The sequence below is a fragment of the Malaya genurostris genome, chromosome 2, assembly GCF_030247185.1.
Source record: "Malaya genurostris strain Urasoe2022 chromosome 2, Malgen_1.1, whole genome shotgun sequence".
Taxonomy (NCBI): Eukaryota; Metazoa; Arthropoda; class Insecta; order Diptera; family Culicidae; genus Malaya; species Malaya genurostris.
Genome location: NC_080571.1, coordinates 308827306 through 308851357, shown reverse-complemented (window position 1 = coordinate 308851357; position 24052 = coordinate 308827306). Strand labels below are relative to the sequence as shown.

The 24052-nt window shown below is 35.9% G+C and overlaps 2 protein-coding genes across 6 annotated transcripts; one reads left to right on the top strand and one right to left on the bottom strand.

The window, feature by feature from the left end:
- The first annotated feature begins 5441 nt into the window (after positions 1-5441).
- Positions 5442-24029, top strand: LOC131431045 (adenylate kinase isoenzyme 1). Of its 5 annotated transcripts, none has more exons than XM_058596487.1 (6): positions 5442-5726; positions 7008-7276; positions 14063-14337; positions 14396-14480; positions 22634-22783; positions 23348-24029. In XM_058596487.1, the coding sequence occupies exons 2-6, from the start codon at positions 7274-7276 to the stop codon at positions 23435-23437; spliced, it is 603 nt and encodes a 200-aa protein (XP_058452470.1). In that variant the 5' UTR covers positions 5442-5726; positions 7008-7273; the 3' UTR covers positions 23438-24029. The 5 variants fall into 5 exon arrangements, with proteins under 5 accessions (XP_058452470.1, XP_058452473.1, XP_058452472.1 ...); XM_058596490.1 differs by lacking the exon at positions 5442-5726 and adding an exon at positions 6730-6848; XM_058596489.1 differs by lacking the exon at positions 5442-5726 and adding an exon at positions 6778-6889.
- Positions 14487-15208, bottom strand: LOC131431046 (dynein light chain Tctex-type protein 2B-like). Its single transcript, XM_058596491.1, has 2 exons — positions 15070-15208; positions 14487-15007 (listed from the first exon to the last, which is right to left on the bottom strand). Exons 1-2 carry the CDS (start codon positions 15108-15110, stop codon positions 14512-14514), a joined length of 537 nt encoding a protein of 178 aa, XP_058452474.1. The 5' UTR covers positions 15111-15208; the 3' UTR covers positions 14487-14511.
- Positions 24030-24052: the final 23 nt, after the last annotated feature.

Genomic DNA, 24052 nt, shown 5'->3' with positions numbered 1-24052 from the left:
ATCGCTGCATGATTTTTTTTTCTTTCACATTAAGTTATTCGGAGGTATGTTCAATGCGAATAACAATTGCAAGAAATAGATCTTCATGCTTCATCTTCGCATTCGAATATATCGTCCCGTCAGATCGTTTGAAAGCTATGGAAAAGTCCTAGGGCGGGGGAAATGAGAGCCACATGAATTGAATGACAGACAGATGGAAAACCGAAAAAACTTGAGAAATTTTGGTTCAAACGCACGAAAAAATCAGTTTTGCATCGAATTGTTACTAACGATTAAAAATGGATTTTTTTTAAGAATCTTAAACGGAAAAAAATCATGGGTTAATCCAAGACAACCACCCACATCGACAATGCTTTGCGCTTGGTGGGATTAGAAAAGTGTGGTGTATCGTGACCTTCTAAAACTAATACCAAATGCTACAGACAACAAATGATCAATTTGAATCATGAATTGATCGAAAATCGACCTTAATAGACTAGAAGACATGGTAATTTAAATTTGTTACATGACAATGCACCTGATCACAAAGAAAAACCGCGCTTCAGGTTACAATCAAAGACTTGGCCCCTCTGACTACCATTTGTTTCCATTGATAGACCACGTATTGGCTGAGCAGAACTTCGATTTCTACGACGAAGTCAAAAATTTGGTGTCTGAATGGTTTGATTAAAAAAACAAACATTTCTGTTGGTGTGGTAAATTGTCAGAAAAGTGTCAAGATGTGTAGAAAGCAATGGTCAATATTTTGAATTATTTTTTGTATTTTCCCATCCAAAATTATTGTTTCATTTGAATAAAAAAATCTGTATTAATCTACCTAGTGGTGTAATGATGCCTTTCTCATATCAATCATACTATCATATATAATACTGTGGTATTCTTAAAAAAATGTGTCTAAAATGTGTGGTATTCTTCAAAAAAAATGTCGGATCCAAATAATATTCGGGAATTTAGTATGGGGCCACAAGACCTTTCATTTGAATCAAAGTTTGTGAAAATCGGTTCAGTCATCTCCGAGAAAAGTTAATGCAAAAAACGTTACATACACACATACGCACATACACACACACACACACACACACAAACATACATACATACACACACACATACAGAACATCGTTCAAAGGATGTGCAGTGACGAAGGAAAATGGAACGCGGTGAACCGGACAGTTGTTCAGATTATGTCCACACTGCAGAGGAGTTGGCGAGAAGAGCAGCGTCAAATGACCTAGGTCCAAAGACGAAAAATGCCGGACTGTTTTCGGCACCCTAAGAAGACGGACGAAGCGTGTGGAATGCTGCTCGGTTTTCGGGATAGGTTTCTTCGCCGGGAAACTCTCCGTCGGGTAGGCTAGACCCACCACCGTGGGCTAGTTGAGTAGGCGCGTCGTAAACCGGTTTCGGAACGTCGGTTTCGAGAGAACTTCCAGCGTCGGGGAACTCTCTGTCGCGGTAGGCTAGATCCTTCGGCGGGGACTAGTCGAGTAGCCACCACAACACCGACTTGTGTCGTCGGGGCGCCAGCCAACCAGAAGCTATGCTCCAACTGGAATCGCCGGACCGACCTCGGCACTCTCTCGTGTGTCCCGTGTGGTGCAACAGGGGACTCGGTTTCGGGAGAGCCTCTTTCGCCGGGGAACTCTCCGTCGGTGTAGTCTAGATCTTTCATCGGGGATTAGACGAGTAGATCGTGGCGTAGCACCGTTAAGATAGTCGGGGCACCAGTGAACCGGAAGCCATCCTCCAACCGGCATCATTGGATCGACCCAGGCATCCTTACGGTCGGGCCATGGACGGGTATCGAAAACGTCGGTTTCGGGAGAACTTCCATCGTCGGGGAACTCTCTGTCGGTGTAGGCTAGATCCATCACCGGGGACTAGTCGAGTAGACGCCACAACACCGATTCGAGTCGTTGGGGCATCAGCGAACCAGACGCCATGCTCCAACCGGAATCGCAGAGCAGACCTCGGCACTCCTTCGGGTGTCCCGCGTGGCGTAAAAGGGGAAACTCTCAGTCGGTGTAGGCTAGATCCGTCGTCGGGGATCAGTCGAGTAGTGTGGCGCGACGTAGCGGCATTGGGTTGTCGAGGCGCCAAAGGTGGATCGAGATGGATAAAGAGAGAAACTCAGGAGCTCATTTTCTCCCAAACGAAGAAGTGCACGAGCACAGCCGAGATGTATATAGAGAGCAGGAGCTCATTTTCTCCCAAACGAAGAAGTGCATGAGCACAGCCTCCCCCGAAGTATTGAGCTAAGCTTAGTTCCGGGGGATCGAGGCAAGATGTCCAAGGTGTTTTAGTGGGTAAGGTTCAGCCAGTCCCACTCGCTGGTTCACAATAGCGGTAGCTTGACAACTACCGAGCGCGTGAGCTGGGAAAGTACATAAGGTATTTCACCTTTAAAAAAAAAAACATACAGAAACATTTTGACGAACTGAGCCGAATGGTACATGACACTCTGCCCTGCGGGTCTCGATAACAAAAGTCGGTTTTCACAGTGATTGCATGACCTTTCTATATGAGAAAGACAAAAACACTCTTCATACCTGATATATACCATGTATGTGTTAAACCACATCAGTTCAAGGCATTACTAGAGAATGTAGACCTACAGTAGATCCGAGTTTGTTCATCAGAAAGTTTCAAAATATTTGCTATTGTAGAAAAAAGAATTGAGGGGAACCGCAAGCAGGCTCACTTACGCGCATTCTTCGGGAGTAGAGAATCTCCTTAAAACAGTAACATCCGTCAAAACCGAAATATTTCCCTTTAAATTTATTCATTTATTTTCATCTGTTCTAATTTGATGTAGTCCGTTGGTAGTGAACGCAAATGCTCGCAAAATTTTTTTCGTCTCCGATTTTACAAATATTTGATTCAAGTTCACGTATTACAACAATAAAAGCAATACAAAAAACACTAAACAATTGCATTGAATTTCTTATAAACTAAGCCGACTAAGTTATAGTGCTACTCTTCTCCATCACTGGGGATAGAAACGTCATAATGGTTAAAATGCAAGCAGTTAGAGATTGAAAAGTATGTCTCATAATTCTTCACGATCCTGTCCTTTGCGAAGGTTAATATCATTATAATCAACTTATCTTTTCCCCGTTCCGCTGCAAACTCTCATATTATCAAATTAGAGCGAATTCAATATCGTTGTTTGCGAATTGCTTTAGGCTGCATGCATTCGACACATACAATGAGTCTTGAAGTTCTGGCGGGAGTTCTTCCATTGAAGGATCGTTTTTGGGAGCTTTCGTCGCGACTGCTAATAAGATGCGAGGTACTGAATCCCCTAGTTATTAATAACTTCGAAAGGCTAGTTGAGCTTCAATCTCAAACAAGATTCATGACTGTATATTTTAACCATATGTCACAGGAAATCAACCCTTCAAGATATATTCCTATCCGTGTCAGCCTCCTAAATGTCCCTGACTCAACTTTATTTTTCGACACATCCATGCAGCGCGAAGTGCGTGGAATTCCGGAACACCTACGCTCGTTGGAAATCCCAAAAATATTTACAAGTAAGTTCAGGCATATCGACTCTGAGAAAATGTTTTACACGGACGGATCGCGAATTGAAGAAGCGACAGGGTTTGGTATGTTCAACAATAATGTTTCGGTCTCCTTTAGGCTTCAAGAACCTGCATCTGTTTATATAGCAGAGTTAGCAGCAGTTCATTATAGTTTGAGTATAATCGTCACATTATCTCCAAACCATTATTTTCTTTTCACAGATAGTCTGAGTGCAATTGAAGCCATTCGCTCAAAGGCTGCTGGCAAAAATGAACCTTTTTTCTTGGGCAAAATAAAACAGTGCCTGAACGTCATATTGAATAATAATTATCAAATCACAATAGTTTGGGTTCCGGCTCATTGCTCCATTCCAGGCAATGAAAGAGCCGATATTTTAGCCAAACGTGGTGCTATTGAGGGTGAAATTTATGAGAGACCAATTGCTTTCAATGAATTCTATAGCGCGTCTCGCCAAAGAACACTTGCCAGCTGGCAAGCTTCTTGGGATAAAGATGATCTGGGTCGGTGGATGCACTCAATTATTCCTAAAATATCGACAAAGGCATGGTTCAGGGGACTGGATGTGAGTAGAGATTTCATTCGTGTGATGTCCAGACTCATGTCCAATCACTACACGTTAGATGCACATCTCCTTCGAATTGGACTTTCCGAGACTAATCATTGTGCTTGTGGCGAAGGTTACCGCGATATTGACCATGTTGTTTGGACATGCGTGGAGTATCGTGATGTCAGATCTCAACTAATAAATTCCTTGCGTACCCAAGGTAGACTATCCAATGTCCCAGTTCGCGACATTCTTGCTTGTCGTGACGTTCCTTACATGAAACTTCTTTATTATTTCATTAAGTCCATTGGAGTTCCAATTTAAATTTTATTTTATGTTAGATTGTTTTCTCTTCCATGAGCTCAACCAATAGCCAGCTATCTTATATTAAATAAAAGTGATGAACTGATACAAACAAACCTGAAATAGTTATAAGATCATGTACAAAATAAATGTATTTCATTTAATGTAATTTATAATAGCAACTCGCTTGATAAAAACAGTGTTTAGATTAACTAATGAATACCAACATACTAATAGGATATTCGAAATGTATTAGGTTTAAAGTACTATGTATTGTAGATGCCACGGCGAAGAAAAACTTATGTATATTGCCTATGAAATAAACGTATTTATGAAAAAAAAAAAAAAAACTTATCTTTTCCCATCAGCTACAAGAGGTTTCAGAGCCTTCGATTATATAGAGATATATAAACACACTTTGATTTATTTGAAAGTAATAACATTAAAATAGTCTGCTGCTAATCCTCTACTCCGTCTACCGTCTCCCCTATAAGAATTATAATGTAATCAGCTGTTCATTGCTGCGAGATTCTCTCTCGAAGCTGCATCACAACCGTTACAAGAGAGGATCTTTCACTTTTGCGCACATGGAACTAAATTTGAAGGTGTGTTGTATTCACACTGAGATGGAATGTACACAAACAGAGAATCAAGGTAGAGCAGCTAAAAATTGATCATACCAGTGCACTTGTTGCACTACATATATTTGTTTGTTCATGTTAGGCGCATTATGTGTCGCGCTATAGGAAGATTTCAAACAGGAATATCAATTGATTGGCAGCATGCTAATTAGATATCCTGGAAATCCGTACTTTTCTTTCAAATAACTAATCATTATATAAAATTGTATTTCTCAAGTTTACTGCTTAGGAAAGCCTGAATATGGAATCGATTGATTTCTTTCCCATGCCGGCTATGAGCCACGCCGATGAGCATTACATTGACTGCAGTAGTGTGTACGCGTGGTCTTGTCTTCGTTTTCCTTCGTGTTCGGGTCCAGTCAGTAGTCGTGGAAAGCGTCTGGTCGCGTGACGTGAGCGTTACCACAACAAAATTTCTCCCCTATCTGTCAACATAGATTTCAAGACGTAAACTTATCGAACAGCAATGACACAGTCAAATTTTCAATAATTCAATAGTACGATTCATATTCATTCAATTATTGGCTTAAATTATAACGAGGTAAAGTGTTATCGTGTACAAATTGTACGTTTCAATGACAATTCAAGTGAATTTAGTCATCGGCAGCTGATAGTTTCTCACAGTACTTGTTGTTTGCGGATGGGAAGACATTTTTCATTACTTGGCGAGGAACTAAGGGGTGTTGGCAAAGGTAGGTAATAATTGAGCTTTTTCAAGGATTATTACTAGAAAGTTGAATATTGAATTTGACTGTAGGTTGTTGATCTACTGTATAATTAAAGCGACATGAACCCATATGAAAACGGTCTCGTAATAGTGATCAAAAATATCCTTACTAATCATGTGAAGAACCTTGAGTCCCAACAGACCAGAATGATGAAATGAATTTTTTAAACTCGTTCCAACTTTAGAATGCTAGAATATTATACTGAGTGACAACGTACTATTGTGTCTTATCAACTTGGGAAATAAGAGATAACATAAGTTATATTGTTCTATGCTGCTTGTTTTTGGTGATGTTTATATGTAATACCGATTAGGTAAGCTAGTCCGATCAGATGGCAATAACAAAATTGTAACAACTGGAGTATTTTCAGAAATAATTTGTAACAAATTTAGAAATATTTTCGACTGGTAAGCTGTTAAAATAACAAAAATCATAACATAAAAGACTCTTCCGGGAACCAAATCTTAACAGATTTTGGAACGTTTGTATCACAATTCTTAATGAATTTGATATAACTACAGAAGTCCGAAAGCAGAAATTTATGCCACGAAAAAAACTCTTTTTTTCCATTCAATAAACTTTATCATGAGTCTTGCAAATGAAAATAAAACATCACAACTGATTTTGTTATTATATTGTTATCATAAGTTACAACTGTTTTCATTCGTTAAATATCTCAAAATAACACAAATTGTTATACATATCAACTGTTGATATATGTGTTATGATTTTGTTATGTGCATCTGATCGGGAGGCGATTGACGATTGCTGACATAATTTCATATGAGACGTTTCATATCAGTATGTATTGTTTGGATTATACAAGTGTAAGTCTAGTGGTCATCCGCTTCTCTGTCAGGAAAACTTACTTCCCCTTTCTCATCACGCTATACAAGCCATGGCAATGTTGTAGATTCGACAGACTGTAATGCACTGCATATTGGACGAAAAATAATGCACGATCGAAATGACGATTCCGTTCGCGCTTTCAATTTCGAATTGTGTGGTTCGCTAGCCCTAGCAGTCCCCTTACCTAACGAGAAAACTATTCAACTAGACTAGCCATTAAATCCCTGTTATACATTAGTAAGATTCAGTTTTGTTGAATAATTCGGATTCAACTGTTGGTAAAAATCGGGGAGTCATGAGTTAAAACAATTTGAAAAATGGTTCCTCAAAAATTAGTAGCATATAATTTTTGCCTCGATCTACATATTTATTTTAACCGAAAATTATTCTTTCTAGATCCACAGGTGAGTGTGGCTTATCGGTAAAAAACGCCTACGCTGACCAATACTAAAAAGGTGAGGTACAGAGAGTGTGAATTTGATCTCATAGCCCCACTAATTCGCCTGTGAGCAAACCGTCAATTGAGCAGAGCAGCAAATCGCAAACGAACAGTGACAGCCAGAGACTCGGCAGTGACTTCCGCGGTTGCATTGGAAACGACTTGGTAGTTGATCATTACTTGTGATTTCGTGCAGAAGGCTGCGTTAGTCAAATTCGCAATCATGGTAAGTGATGGCTGGAATTGGAAACTTATACATCATGTTTGTAAATAGATCACAAGCAGTAGTGTACATAATGCGTGAGTTTTACAACGATCGAGAGAGCTATGTAAAGTGTTGGATTGTTTGTCAGGTGATCAGTGATGATATAACAAATGAAATAAGCGCTTGTCATGTTCTATGATGGTGATTCAAAACAAGAGTTTTTTAACGCTTCGTTACTAGCCTAATCTTTCACATTTAAAGAAGTATCGCAGTTGAAAACTCACCCTTGAGTTTGTTGAACGTGAGCACTGCGCGCCAAAAGAAAACTGAAAAATCTAAAAATAAATGTCAAGTACAATGCCGTGATATTGAACTTCGCTTCAGCTACTACTGACCGCCCCGCTCAATTCCTACGCGGTTCGGTCGAATAGTAACTCGCGTAATACTAGCTTACACACTGGGGAATTGAAAAAAGCACAGATATTTGACAAAAAAATGTTGAAAGGGTTGAATATATTTGACCTCGATTTACACATGGGTAAGACTACAATGTAATAAATATTATTCTGCGACATTTTTATTTGTGTGCAGAGGTCGAAAGTGGCTGAGGATGCATTTTTTTTCTGATTCAAATCAATGAAAACTTTCCTCTTATATTTGAATAATACTCTGGGAAGAAGTCGTTCTACAAACATTAATTTTACCTACCTTATTTTTACCGCGTTGTTCATTTGATCGCTGATAGAAAATATCATTATCACTAGTGTCGATAATAATATTTCTTTCAGAAACGAATTAGTTTACGGTTGAAAGTACAATCAAGTCAGGGTTCTTTATTGTAATGTAGAACTTGACCTTCTCTGTCAAAAAACTAAATCGCCGCCGACCAGTGCATATACAAGCTAAACGTTTGGCTAGTAAAATAATCTAATTGACACTAAGATTCCTTCCAAGTTGAGGCTCGAACCAACGACTTGGCAAAAAGTTTAAATTTCAACCCTGCAAACTATCTTTGGCGAACACATTTTCACAATTTCAATCACAATACTTTAATTTATTTAACTTGGTGAACTTTCTTCGTTAACTATTAACTATATAGTTATCGTATGCTCGAACCTCAAATATAGGAGGATTCTTAGTGTCATATAGCATTAGTCATGCAATGGTTCTGTATACTGAAAATCAACAGCAAAGTATGCTGAAATATAATGGTCAAATTTATGTCATTTTGTTTCTGCCTTTGGTGTAGGCCTTCTAAAAGAATATAAAAACTATAATTTATTGTAAAAAATGCTACGTTGTTGCATTTTCTAATATAGCGTCAGATATCAAATAAATATTCTGGGTTATCCACAGTTTCCTATTTATTTGATCAAAATGATTCAAAATTATTTAACTGATCGTACTCTTCAGGTTAGCTATCAGAATTGTAAATCTGAATTGCTACTCGTACGAGCCGGTGTTCCACAGGGTTCGAGCGTAGCTCCAATCTTGTATAATATTTTCACTTCTGATCTTCCAAATCTACCCGTTGGTTGTCAGAAATCGCTATTCTGTGACGACACAAGTCTGTTAGCCACAGGTAGAAATCTAAGAGTGATCTGCAGTCACCTACAAAGAAGTTTAAATATTTTCAGTGATTATCTGTCAAAATGGAAAATTAAACCAAATGCAGCAAAAACGCAATTAATTATCTTTCCTCATAAGCCAAGAGCTTCTTTTCTTAAACCAAACAATAATCACATTCTCAAATTGAATGACTTGGAATTGACATGGTCTGATCAAGCTAAATACTTAGGTTTAACGTATGACAAAAAACTCACTTTCAAGGATCACATTGAAGGAATCCAGGCAAAGTGTAATAAATATATTAAATGTTTATATCCTCTTATAAACAGAAATTCTAAGCTCTGTCTAAAAAACAAATTGTTAATTTATAAACAAATTTTCAGACCAGCCATGCTTTATGCAGTACCAATTTGGTCAAGTTGTTGTTCCACCAAGAAGAAAACGATTCCAAGGATTCAGAATAAAATTCTGAAAATGATTTTGAAGCGTCCTCCCTGGTTTAGTACAAATGAGTTACACAGACTCACAAATATAGAACCATTAGATGTAATGTCACATAATATTATAAGCAAACTCCGACAAAAATCGATGCAATCTTCAATTGAATTGATTCGTTCTCTGCATTAGTTAGTAAGTTAGTATATAAGTTCCTTTTCCCCATTACACAATACAAGTAGGTTTAGAATTTTCCCTACACAAAAATATCAGAATTGCGGAAGCAAATGATGTCCTCGTGGTAATAACCAAATCATGTATATAATAGGGCTGAAAAGTCACCACTTGTGGCTGAACACCCAATTTAAATCTTAAAAATTTAATTTTAACTCATATTCCAATAAATAGTTATTTTAAAAAAAGTGCGAAACGTCGGATTGTAAACAACATTCCTTTCTATTATAAGACAGTAAGTAATAACAACTTGCACAGCTCTTGTTCGAACCTGTATTGTGGTAATCACAGTGCATTGTGTTAATTTTTTTCTAAAAAAAAGCTGCATCTAGTTATAATAAATGACAAGTGATAAAAATGAATTGGTCTAAAATTATATACTTCCCAGAACTTCTAATTTAGTTTACCGATTTAGTTTGATGTCTCTCAATATGAGTTAAAGCCGTCATTAGATAAGTTATGATTTTTATCAGCGTTCAAAGCACAATAGTAAATAATTTGAATTGACGAAAAAATATCCTTTAGAGGCAGGATTCGAGCCAACAACCTTATTCTATCCGCGGAACTGCTTTGCCATTAAAGGGAGGAGGGGGGGGGGGGGGGGCATTTTGTAGCTGTAAAACCTCCCCAAAGTAACAAACAGGGAAAAGGAAAACGTTGGGGTCTGGTTTTTAATATGTAGAAAGTGTGTGCAAAATTTGAAAAATATTGGTTCAGTAGTTTTTGAATGACGATGGACACGGTCTTTAAAAGCCTGCTTTTGAGAAAAACGCGTTAAGTTTTTTTCGTCTATAAAATCAATGGAAACAATTTATTACTAAAGGGAGCCCGTAGGGTCTAACATTTTCACAAACTAATATTTTTTTCTTTTGTATTCTTTTATAATGAAACATTTCAAGAATGTTTTGTCAAGTTTTTATGTCGATCGAAGCAGAAATCTTGGACCTGTGTGCCGAGCTCTTACTTCTTCGCAGTATGAGATAAGCAAAGATAAAGGCCCATAACTTGCCGAGTTTTTCTCCGGAAATCTCACAGAATATTCTCGAAATGTTTTACTATGAGAAAATACAAAGAAAATAAAAAAATAATTTTTCAAAAGTGTTAGACCCTACCCGCCCCTTAAGCCACTCTGGAATGTAGGAGAAACATTCAAGACGTAACGGATCGATTTTAATTCGTCAGTAACTAGTTTATTATGTTCACACGTAAACTGCAGACTAACGTCAAAAAATAAAATTTAAAATAAAGAAAAATGAACTAAAACGTAACTCGTTTTATCTCAAAAGTTACAAAAAATCTTCTAAGGGAAAATCGTATTGAAACTAAAAGTTGCAATGAAACTGAAGGTTCATTATAGCATGATAAAATTGTCACAAGATAAATAGACAAAATCATCTACATTCGATATAGTGGAATGCAGAAATTTGTCTTAATTCTGCACTAAGCTGTTATGGAAGCTCAATTTAAAATTGATTCGCCATTGGCTCTATTCCGTTTTGGTTTCTGCGGAATGACGAATTAGTTTTCAAACATATCGTGTCATCTATTGGACACTTAGTTCGTCAACTGCAACAGCCTTTTGTATCCAACCATCTCTTCTCTGGAGCTTCCCAAATTACTTTTCTAGTTTTTTTTCTACCGCCGCTTAGAATTTACCAAATATTTTCAAGATCGAGTGCAATTATGGCCAGTCGAGTGGGTTTAGGTCCTTTTAGTTTATATCCACTCTAGTGTCTCGATGAAGCTCGATTCATCAAATATCTGACCGCACTGTTCATTTTATGTATTTCCATATTTTAACATACAACTTTCACCCATAAACATACAACTTTCACCTGGTGACATAATACTTCACCTTTACATACGTTTTATCTTTCAACACAAGGCATCCTGGGTATATCGTGAAATTTATTGATTTCGTGTTCTAGCCATTCGGTTCTGATTGTTTCGATAATTGAAAGTCTAACTAAAATAGGGATATAATCTTAATCAAAGTCTGCATGGGGAAAGCGGTTGTCTCAGTTTTCAAATATAATCGAATTTTGTTAGACAGCAAACAAAATTCGACAAGTTATCCAGAAAAATTGCCACAATTACCACCCTAGTCGAAATTAATCATAACCTAGAAGTCAATTTACTACGAATGAGATTTTGATTTTGTAAACCTGATTGATTAAAAAAAATGGACTATTTGGAGATGGGACTGAATAATAACCTGTAAAACAATCGTTTATGTAGAATACGTCTGTTCGACTTACATTGATTGTTGTTCTTCGCATGAGGCTTAGAACTTATGTTTGCTGTTACAAAAAAAACATAGAACTAGATCAAAATCTTGTTCTGCTGAAGATTTTCTACAGATTTAAGTAATGTCTCTGCCTGTTTTATTTCTCAATTTTAAAAATCTATCATTTTCCAAACCCGAACCCGACGGGTATTGGTCGGGTTCGGTTACAAAAAAGGCGGGTGGGTAATGCCAGAGACATAACTAGATGTCGTGAATACGAAAATAACTGACATGTTCCTTAACACTTCCGAATATCAATTAGTTGATCAATTGTATGAATTATGCAAGCATTTCCCTTTTCCACATTTTTGGTAAAAACAAAAAAGGCTTCACTTTATCTAGATTACTGTGAATTTCACACAGCGAAAAGTGCCAAAAATCAAATCAAACAGTTCTAGATTTGCACTAAACTGAGGATATTTTCCTTCGATTTGCGAGCAAGAAATCCTAATAGTTCTTTAGAAAACTTTTAGAGCCATTAGAACGGCTGATTTTGTGTAATGCTCTCCAGCGTTGCTTTTTCGCCAATGCAAATGACTGGCAGCTGTGACGTAATCGCTCTTGTCGGAAGCGAAACTAGCAAACGACACAAAATACATATCTGCTCGCAGTGGCGATAGAATTCAAACTGATCCAATTTTTGTTGAGAGACTTGTTTTTACCTGATTTCGTTTGTAGCTTTTTCACTAATGGGCGGTCCTAACAGCTATAAAAATAGCAGCATATAGAATTTTAATTTCGATATTTCATTTCGGATTTGCATTTCATTGAAAGAAACTATCCGGATGCTCTATGGTATTCATTCCTGCCTTTCAAAAGGACCAAATTGTGGAACTCACTACGATATTAAACAATGTTCGGAACATTTTCTCGAACAATTTGTTGTACAGCAGCAGATATTTTGTTCTCTTTCTCAGAACGCGTTCTGATTGGCTGATGTTGATATGGGTCAAATGAGACAGGTTTTTCAATAGTGTACTATTGAAATACTTCAATGTTGTTGCTATACACGTTTAAGTTGAAAAATTTCGATTCTTTTGGTAGTTAGATTATATAAATCCTTTCACAAATCACTGAGCTAATGAGCTTTAAAAATACGAGAAAGGCAAACGCGCTTTTTTGAATTATTTGAGATTATGTCACACAACTGAATATTTTATATTTTTGAATAATTAATAGGGTGAATATAAAGTATTGTTTCATCCCCAACTTCACTTGTTATGGGAAGCTTCAAACACTAGCCTAGTTGGGTTGATTTGCACATCAAACGAAATCGGTGTGGGAAAATCCTCCGGTAGATTTACTGCATAGAGCAAGCACTGAACTACATTCCGGGTGACAACGTTGCATCATCACTGTTCGGTTGATTTCAGTAGCATAGTTTTGAATAAGAAAACAAGTTATATCATATTATATCTATCTGATTTAGGTTTTCCTTTTAGCTTGTGTTAAACTTTTCTATAATCAAATAGTATACGAATTGTTTATAGATTGAGAAATAACATTGAATTATGTAAGAAACTTACGTAGCTCTCTCGTTGAAAACCACGAGATATTTTGTACTGTCTATTGCGAAACTATTATTAGACATGCTCAGCTCAACTCATATGTGCGTGAAAATTGCCGATTGATGCGAATGTTAAACATTTTTCATCTTTTTGTATCCTTCATGGCATTCATTCGCGCCACCCATCAACCTTCACTTCAACAAATGACCATCCCAACAAATATATGACAATACAATTGCTCCCGACCCATTGCGATCACCTGTGCCGCCGCCCATCAGTTGTTCATGTGTCACCAAATGGCGATGGAGCATGAATCAAAGCTGAAAGAGCGGGCATCTGCACCCCAAACACCCGTCGCCGTAAGTTGCATGAGACCAACGCAAGAATTAGAAGAAATTTTTAGTCTAACTAAGCTTTGCTCTGGTTTTCATGCAACTTTTTTTTCACGGTTTTACGTTTGTTGTACCAACAATAATACAAGGTTATATTGGATTTACTTCCTTTAATTATTTGTAATTTAAAGTACTTATACTAAACCCTATCGCTGTGGCATTATTTTCTAAAATGAACTAATTTGGTTGATATCAAATATTTTAGAACCTACTAAAACACATCGCTTGTACTGTTCTCATCATTTTACCAATTATACCTTTTATTTAAGTATTGTAATATTATTTTATGAAACTACGCTACAATCACTAATTTTTCGCAAAATGCGTATATCTACATTAACACCTACTTGCAAATGTAATAATAAAACACTGGTAATTTCAGATCCGTGATGCCAATGTACCAATTATATGGGTGCTTGGTGGTCCTGGCTGTGGTAAAGGAACTCAGTGTGCTAAAATCGTTGCCAAATACAACTTTTCACACTTTAGTACTGGAGATCTTCTCCGCGATGAGGTTGGATCCGGCTCGGAAAAGGGCAAGGAGTTGCAGGACATGATGAAACAGGGCATTCTGGTGCCGAACGAAACGGTGCTAAAGCTGCTGGAAGCAGCGATGGAGAAGGCACTGTCGGGTACAGTTGGTTATTTGATCGACGGGTAAGTATTCAAGCTAAGTGTAAGAATTATAGTTCACAGTTTCCCCATCGTCCTATAGTTATCCACGTGAACCAGCCCAGGGACCGGAGTTCGAGAAGTTCATCGCTCCCGTTGACATTATCCTCTACTTCGAGTGCTCCAATGTAAGTCTATTAGTATTTATGAGGTAGGAAATCAATCTTTATGTGCTAAAATCACAGTAGATATTATCCAAAACTTTGCCATATCATGGCAATATTCAACGTAATTGTCCAAATATGGATCTAAAATGTACTTCATTTTATAGTTAACTCCTTGTCCATTTTTCTCTACAATACTACACAAGCTGATAATTCTGTATCGTTCGAAATTGTATCCACGTATCTTATCTTTAATGAGTTTGGCAATTTTTTGACACAATTCCAAATTCATCTCCGGATTGTAGACATATTTGAGTAGATCGCCATCTTCATCTCGAATTATGAACTGTGCCCGGATCGTTCTCTGGATCATGGCCTTCAAGCGGTTGATGCTAAATGGCGGAGCCGCAATTTTATGTTCCTCCTCTTCCCTGCTGATATAATGGTTCATGTCTTTGGAGACCTCCTTGTATTTACATTTCCGATTTCCCAAGGCCGCTACAAGTGATTCGGAAAATCGCATACTTTGCGATGATGGAGCAGCGGTGATCCTAACAATATGAATTAAAATCATGATTCGGTGTTCGCCATGATTCCGTTTAGTTCAACTTACTGCTTACCACCGGTGATTTTGAGGGAGCCCCATACAGCCATTTGCGCTAATCGATTGCTATTCCGGTTACCAGCACCAGGCTGTTGTATCGATTTTTATTGTCCTGTAACACCCGCGTGAGAAAGCGAACAGCAGATGCACATGCATGCAAGTTCAAAAACGAAATAATGTGCCCGGGCTGCATTTTTGAGCTCGCGAGTAAAAAGCGAGTGAATCGAAAATTTCGATTTCGGCCCATCAATTAATCGGTGACACGTGTTTCGTGATTCGTTCATGGCTTCCGTTGGGTGTGTTTTTCTTTGCATGCTGTTTTGTAGATGACGTGTGAAAAGGATATTCCAATATTCTGTGCAGTATGTGTCTACACCATTATAGGTGGTATTTTCAAACCTGAACTAAATTCAGATGGTTGGTTTAGTAAAGTAGTTTGATTTTGAGTCTTGGTATATTGTTTATATTGATTAAGACATTTAAAATTCGTTAACACTCCAAATACCAAGCCTCAAAAAAAGTTGGAACGGTAACTTTGAGCTGTCATAACTCAGCTGTTTCTCAACGAATCTCAATAAATTTTACACCCTCGAATTTTGTGAAGTTCGTAGATTGATTCCAAAACTTTGTAGCAGACGATTGGTAAAGGAAAATCAATGAAAATTTGATTTTTCCCGTTCCAAGTTTTTTTTCACGCGCCCAATATGCCCTATCTGCTTTCCATTTTTCTTTCCTTTGGCATAATCGGCACAGAAAATATTGAATACTTCAACTTTACCGAGTCATAACTTTGTTGTTAGTCAACCGATCTTCAAAATTTGTTCACCATTGGAAAGGTACTACTTCCACAAATAAAATGCACTGAAAAAATCTAATAATAGGGTTGTCTACCCAAAGTTATAATGAAAACTGTAGATAGATGACCTAAGAAAAGATGAGACTTTTTACAATGATCGTAAATATCTCGAAATTCAAAGCGATGACCTATATATTTTTATACATCATTCGATTGCTAGTGATATCAGCTACAATTTTCGCTCAACTACCATTCCTGCTCAATCAAAAGAAAACATTAAACAATCGATGAATTTATAAATATATAAATTTTTCGTTTTTTTTTCACATGTTTGTGTATTACTCAAAAATTAAAGCGATGACATGTACATTTTTTTGATTCAGAATATTGGAATCATTACCAGAAACAATGTAATGATGATCAAAATCATATATCCGTTCAAAGAATCTCAAGAAATTTGGTACAAATACAGAGAATTTCTATTATTGGGAAAATTTTGCAAAAAAAAAACAATCAAAACTTTGAAATTTTATGGCATATATTTTTTTATTATTTTAGTTGGAAATTTATTATGAACAAAATTTAGTAAAAAAACTGAAACTTGGATTTCACTGAATATCTTAAAAATTTTGGTAAATATACCTAAACTCTAAAATAGTTATATTTTTGTATTGAACAAACGATCTAAATAATTTTTATGCACAACCCAAACGCAATTGATAACTACTAAAATTCTGATTTTGTTTTAGGTTTTCCGAAAAATCTCAAAAAATCGGTAGAAGACCGGAAATTTCAAAATTTCTGTTATATATTGCGTTGCAACGTTTCTGCAAATCAAAGTCAAAATATTGGAATCCGTTTTGATTTCATCTGTTTCAAAGAGACGTAGAATTTGTTTCTATTAATAAAATAAATTTTGTGACAAAACGAAAATTTTAAATTATTTCAATGGCTTTGTGAGGTGGGAAAACAGCACAAAACATAAAGAAATAAATCCTGCATCCCCGAAAGGATGCTGAACGATCTGCAGGTGCCAAAATGCACGGTTGATAAAACCTCCAACCACCGAGAGGTCTTAGAGATTTTACAAAAGCGACACCAAGAATGCATAACGACTTCTTCCCGAATATGCACTTGAATTAATTTGAAACTCTAGAAGGCAAAAATACCTTATTTTCATATATAGCTATCAAATGATTTACATGATACGAATATTTTTCGATGAAAAAACCCAATATATAAACATAATTTAAAAATTTTTAAAAAATATCTCCTCCGCTTTTTTTTATAAACATGCTCGAAAATATTTTCTGTCAAATATAAGAAACAGAATTTTTTCGTTTGCCTCAATGTTAGATATAGCAGTTTAAAAATAACCTGTTTTTGAACTAGTTATTCTCATAACTTCGGTTCAGTAAACGCTACCTGAATACGCCAGTCATTAAAAAATTGGTTTTAACAAACTCTAAAGGATGTTCAAAGATACCTATACGAAAAGAGAAAAATATAAATGCTAGAGCAAAAAATCTGATTTTTTGAGGAACACCCTAAGTTGCTCTTTAAAAATAGCTATAACACTAAAACTGTTGCAGATACTACCATGGTGTCCTCAGCAAAGCTGCTCGATATAAATTTATCTACAATTTTGCCAAAGAATGCTGTCCTCTACCTTAATACATCCGGAAAATAAGTTTTGGATCACCTTAAAAATAAGAGCCACCCTAATACCATGTACATCGAAATATGGCTTATCTTTCACTAACCATTTGTTTTGAAGTTATCATAGCTCTAAAGTATAAGGTTAAGCCACAAATGTTTTTGTCCCCCTAAATTGTGGATCCGGACCACTGTGCAATGCAATTTAACTCGGAAATTTTAAAATTTCTGATCTTTTACCTATTTTTTGAGATTCTACGGCAAACCTACAACAAAATCAGAATTTTAGTAGTTATCAATTGCGTATGGGTTGTGCATAAAAATTGTTTAGATCGTTTGTCCAATACATAAATATAACTATTTTTAGAGTTTTAGTTTATTTACAAAAATTTTCAAAATTTTCAGTGAAATCCAAGTTTCAGTTTTTTTTTGTAAATTTTGTTCATAATAAACTTCCATCTAAAATAATAAAAAAATATATGTACTAAAATTTTAAAGTTTTGATTTCATGTTGTTTGGCAAAATTTTCCCAATAATACAAATTCTCTGTATTTGTACAAAATTTCTTGAGATTCTTTGAACGGATATATAATTTTGATTATCAATACAATGTTTTTGGTAATGATTCCAATATTTTGAATAAAAAAATGTACATGTCATCGCTTTAATTTTTGAGTTATATACAAACATGTGAAAAAAAATGAAAAATTCATATATATTTATAAATTTATCGATTTTTCAAAGTTTTCTTTTGATTGTACAGGAATGGTAGTTGAGCGAAAATTGTAGCTGGTATCACTAGCAATCGAATGATGTATAAAAATATATAGGTCATCGCTTTGAATTTCGAGATATTTACGATCATTGTAAAAAGTCTCACCTTTTCTTAGGTCATCTATCTACAGTTTTCATTATAACTTTGGGTAGACAACCCTATTTTTCGTTTTTTTTCAGTGCATTTTATTTCGGGAAGTATTACTTTTCCAATGGTGAACAAATTTTGAAGATCGGTTGACTAACAACAAAGTTATGACTCGGTAAAGTTGAAGTTCTCAATATCCGATTCGCGATGCAGGTGCCGCATGAATGCAAATAGGGCACATTTTGAGCTTGAAAAAAAACTTGGAACGGGAAAAATCAGATTTTCATTAGTTTTTCCTGAAAGATCATCAATAATGACATACTTAAAATAATCTACGAACTTCACAAAATTCGAGGGTGAAAAATTTATCGAAATTGGTCAAGTAACAACTGAGCTATGATAGCTCAAAGTTACCGTTCCAACTTTTTTTGAGGCTTGGTGCTTCGCGTAACTTTTTTAGGCTTGGTATTAGGAGTGTTAAAAGACACTAAAATGCGCAACAACTTGTATATCGCATCTAATTGCCATCAATTAACATAAGACAAGATATTTTAATGTATCATTTATGATTAAAGTTATTGCAGCTTTTCAAAAGAATGTCCGAGTATGGTCTCAATTCTTACACTGAAGCTCACTCGTGGAACGGCTACTCTACAAAAGTTACCAAACTAATTTGAACTCATACATTGAGAAAGCAATGTGACTCGGTTCGAATACTACAAAATTGTTCCATCAAAAGTACCATTCGGAGGGTTTGTCTATGCGTAGACTATGCAATTATTGAAAATTATTGCATTTGATAAGATTGTTACAATTCTTTTTTTTTGCTATGCATAAATTTGTTTTGCCATCAGTATACGCATATTCCTTGCCACATATATTGCACTCGCCCTTCGCGACTTTTGGTCCATACCAAAGAATTTCCGCACGCCACTTTGGGTTGACTTCACATTTCACTTATTTTCTCAACAATTTACATGTCATAACCTTTATGTCGATACACGAATACTACACTAAAAGCCAATTCCTATTGCTATTATTCCATTGCTATAAGACGCACTGAAAGGGAGTGCAATGAGTGTGAAAAATTGAAATGATTGAATCCTTTGAGAGTATGACATTTATGACGACGGCTAGTCCAAGTCATGAGTCATGACAATACATGCGAGAGCTTGGCGCTTCGTCGAAGTCAAAGATATAAGAATGTTCCACGGACGGATATAGCGTCCAGAGCGTAAAATTGTCACGCATTCTCAATGAAAGAATTCAATCCAACAGCCTCATTTTCAATATTTTACTCATTCGTAAATGACCGACACCGGAACAAATGAAGAGACGAATCATTCTCGATTCTCATTGAAAAAAGAGAGAGTATAATTGCCAACGTCACTCTTTCCTCTATGACAAGATGAAAGCAAACTTCAGGGAGCATCAGCAGAATTTCAATTCTCATTCTTTCATCGATGTATTGACAATGTGTGATGTTTGGTTATAAAGAGGGACTAAAATATGACAAATCGAAATAATTACATCCCAGAACCTCTTTGGAAATTTAAAGTACTACAAATTCGAGCAGTAACAGATAAAAGTCATTGTGAAACCTTTTTCTGTCATTTTCGATTCACAAAGCTTCGGTTGAATATCGACACTGTATACTATGGGATTTTCACTGAAACCCGCACATGAAAGAAAGAACACAATTTTGAAACTACTGTCCCGCTTATGTCATTGACTGGACATGGATTTCGTTCTCATAGTTTGCAAGCCAAGCTGACAGACAGTAATTTATTGACAGTTTCGTCAATTTTGATTCAATGAAAATGAGTTTTATTAGCTCTGATAGCGTCCCCACCTGGGTTCCCCGCACATTGGGTTAGAAAGTTCTTCTGACCCAAAGAGGCGAATGATCTCAAGGTTAAAGCCTCTATAATTGAAACAAAAAATGTTCCGTCGTAATAGGAATTGACTTCAATCTGTTGCGATACTGTAAGTATTTAGACCAATTTTATCGATACTAACAGTATCGCTCCGATGCGATATCGATACCAAAAATACCCGATTCCGGAAAGAAAGTATCGATACCTCAAAGTATACTCGGTATCGGACATCCCTAAGCGGAAGCAGAAAAAAGTGACGTGATTGTGAAGGAATTCTATTCCACCTTTGAAGTAATTTCATTCCATGGAAGTTGCCGACCGGAGTATTCGAAAGAAATTATTAATTATATCAAGTATTTCAAGTAAAGCTAGATTTTATTTGTATAATTGTTGACACTTTTTTTTTAAGTGCAAGAAAAACCTCGAATCAATGCCGAGAGATAGAGTTGATTTCTTATGTCCAGAGGCTAAGTGAATCGAGATTTAAATTGTTTATTCAAATAAATGTGAAAACTATTGGTATCATAGCAACGTGTCTGAAAATCTAACCTCTTGGAGTAAAAGCTGTGGTCACGGTTATGAGATGTCGCGACCACTAAATGGATAATGATGAGAAAATTGGTAGCCTGTTGCTCAAGGAAGTCGAAAGGAATTTTTATAGCAAAATTAATAATATTCTAATCTTATTTTCTTTGTACAATCAGTTGGCATCATTGCTGAACATCTATGGCGACGCGACAAAGTGATAGTACAGATGTTTATGAATACCCCTACTCTGTGACTGCGTGAAGCCAAAAAATAGATTCATGTCAGCCTCAACGACATCTGGCGACGTTCTCAAGAAATCAAGCTTCAAATTCAAGTTCTGCCAGCTAGGAAGTTCTGTTAAGGGTATCCCATATAAACGACGAGCCAGAAGTATTGCGATTCGTCGAAAATGATTTTCTCGGGTAAAGCAAACTTTTGGGGGGAACTAGTATAGCATCAGAGAGGAGGGTCAGAAAGTTTTCCTAGTCCAAAGAGGCGAATAACCGCAAGATTAAAATATTTATAATCGAAACAAAAAAATATATATTAGGGCGTGGGCTCGAGTGAAGTGTGTTTGGTTGAGAAACAGCCTGATTTCGTTCAGCGTACTGTCGAATATCTGGTGATAGGAGTTATAGGGGTTTTTTAGAGCGCAAATATCGTAGCTTGGAATTTTTCATACATTAATTGGATGCTGCGATAATGCACCAAGTTTTTCAAAGGAAGTAAATTTGGTAAATGAAGACGACCGAGAATATGTTAGGATCTTACAACAGAATCTCTCCAAATCTCTCGACGCAAACCCTACCTGGGTCATCAAACAAGAGTAAGTTTGCAGGAAATAGTGTTCACAATTCGAGCTATCTAGGGGAATTCGGAAGATTTGGCTATTTTCTAACATACTATGCTGACAACTTTGTCGAAAGTTTACCGGCGTCAGGTCATTCGCAATAGTGGTGGGGACTGGGAGTAAGTCATTTCACCGATTCACTGAAATCCGAACTTCACAATCGATTTGTAAGTGTGCAGAACATAACTAGTGCTACGATCCCACTGACACTAGTAATCCGTCCAGATCGAATCATATCCGATCTTAGTCATGTGTGATTTTTTCTTAGTTAAAAGACCAAATCATTCGTCGTTGGTATTAAATAAGACAAGATTAATCCTGATTCATAATCGGAGGTGATTTATGTTATCATTCTGAAAAAGAACTAAGGTCGGTCATCATCATCGGTAGTGATTGAGATTCAATGATTTTTTATCACGATCTTAGTTCAGACCAGGATGTTGGACTGGTCAATATATAGCATTGAAGCGTTCTTTGGATCTCCATTTTATAAGAGAACTTGTACTATTACGTTTGATTCACTATCAATTTTCGAATGATTGGGTACTTTACAGCAACATAACTGAACTCATAGATGTGTTGGACAAATATTAATTTACCTTGAATAGATTCAAAGTGTCAGGTAGTGGTAAAAACGATACTGCGATTATTGATCATTTTCTCATTTTCTAAAACTTACACATGTAATAAAACACCAAATATTTATGATGATGGAAGTATGCGCAGTCACGTACCCAGAGGGACCTTGGCCTCTCCCGAAATCTAAAACATATAATTATTTGAAATGTCTCAGACATGTGTTACAGAAATAACAAGACAGTAAACGTAATGAAATGTAATACAATATCGATTCCAGTGGAAATGTTTAAAGTGTATGTTAAAAACAGTTACGGGACTGAGTATGCGTAATTAAATTCTTACCAGAGAAATTAATATAATTGTTTCTCAGTATAGTTGGATAAACGTTATTTCAATTTCATTAACAATATTTGTTTATCCAAAAGGAAACATTGGTGGCAAGAATTTTGAAGCGTGCATCCGAATCAGCCACGGTTCGTGCAGACGACAACGAGGAAACTCTGAAGACTCGAATTGCCACATTCCGAGAGAACACTGAAAAGATCCTGCTGCAGTATCCAACACAGCTCAGAAGGGTAAGTTTCAATGCAATGCAAGATGTTCAAAAAATGAAAAAAAACAAGAATTATGAAAGTATAAACAAAAAACTTAATATGGTGTGCTGACAACAATTTGGATCCTAAAATGTTGTAATCACTTTTGTTTTTTCATAGATTTATAGTTTTAAATGATTAGAATATTAAAAAAAATTGGTTTAGTTTAACACAAACGCCGAGAAATATTTCCAGAATTCAATTTAGAATGCAAAGAATATGTTGGATCCTGTTATTACTGTTACTATTTCAATAAAATCTAATTTAATATTTGGTCTACTAGAATCGAAATTGAATTGAAAACGGTAATTCAAGCATAAAAGTTTTTATTTGATTCTCAAAGTATGAACTTATTCTTCCGTAAAAACATTTTAAATTTTAAACATTATTATTAGTTCGTTCTTACAAATACCCAAAGAGAACAATAGTTTGAAAAAATGCGACTTCTATTGTTCAACACGGCTCTGCGTTCGAATTAAACAAAAACCATATCTTTAATTACTAGATAACATTTAAAACTAATCCTTTTTCAATTTTTTCTTTCAGATTAACGCTGAACGTTCTCCAGATGAGATTTTCTTGGATGTGGAGAAGTCAATTGACGAACTGCTAGCCCAGAAAGGCAAAAAGGCCTAAATTCGGAAGACAAAACAAAAAGCCCAACCAAATATTTTACACCTATCAAACATTTTTGTGTGCGATAACATATGTTCCAGGAATTATGAACGTCCTATTCGTCAATTGTTCTCGGGAATGTCTCTAACAATTTTTTTTATTTCGAACATAAAATTCTAAGCAATTTAGTTTCATAATTACGTGAACATATGATATCTCACTGTCTAAAACAGGGGGTGCTGCTACTGGCTTTGTGCACATATGATTGCGAAAAAGTAATCATAGTATATTTATTAAGAAACTATCCACTGTTTTGCTCTAAGGAATTTAAACTATCAACTCCACTTTCAGCCAATCAATTACGCTTAACGAGAGCAAATTTCTAGCAATGTAGCCAAGAATGTTCGAATAGTGATACCACAAACAATAACATCTTTTTAGCGTAGCACAAACTTGATTCTATCTTTGTTCGGCTCTAAGATATATGATATTGAAAGTTTAACTGTCATTTTAGAACTGTAGTAAGAACAAAAATTACCAAAGATTATCGAGTAACTATTTAAGCTAGTTTTTATTCAATAAACAGAATCATGAATTTGTTATATGTGTAAAACTCTTGGGTTTGGATTTAGGATC

What these genes read in the sequence shown, in the direction of transcription:
- LOC131431045 (XM_058596486.1), top strand. Translation starts at nt 13,573, where the DNA reads ATGTGTCACCAAATGGCGATGGAGCATGAATCAAAGCTGAAAGAGCGG. An exon ending in CACCCCAAACACCCGTCGCC is followed by an intron (nt 13,648 to 14,062) that starts GTAAGTTGCATG and finishes TGGTAATTTCAG; the next exon opens with ATCCGTGATGCCAATGTACC. An exon ending in TCTACTTCGAGTGCTCCAAT is followed by an intron (nt 14,481 to 22,633) that starts GTAAGTCTATTA and finishes TTTATCCAAAAG; the next exon opens with GAAACATTGGTGGCAAGAAT.
- LOC131431046 (XM_058596491.1), bottom strand. Translation starts at nt 15,110, where the DNA reads ATGGCTGTATGGGGCTCCCTCAAAATCACCGGTGGTAAGCA. An exon ending in AAAATCACCGGTGGTAAGCA is followed by an intron (nt 15,008 to 15,069) that starts GTAAGTTGAACT and finishes TCATATTGTTAG; the next exon opens with GATCACCGCTGCTCCATCAT.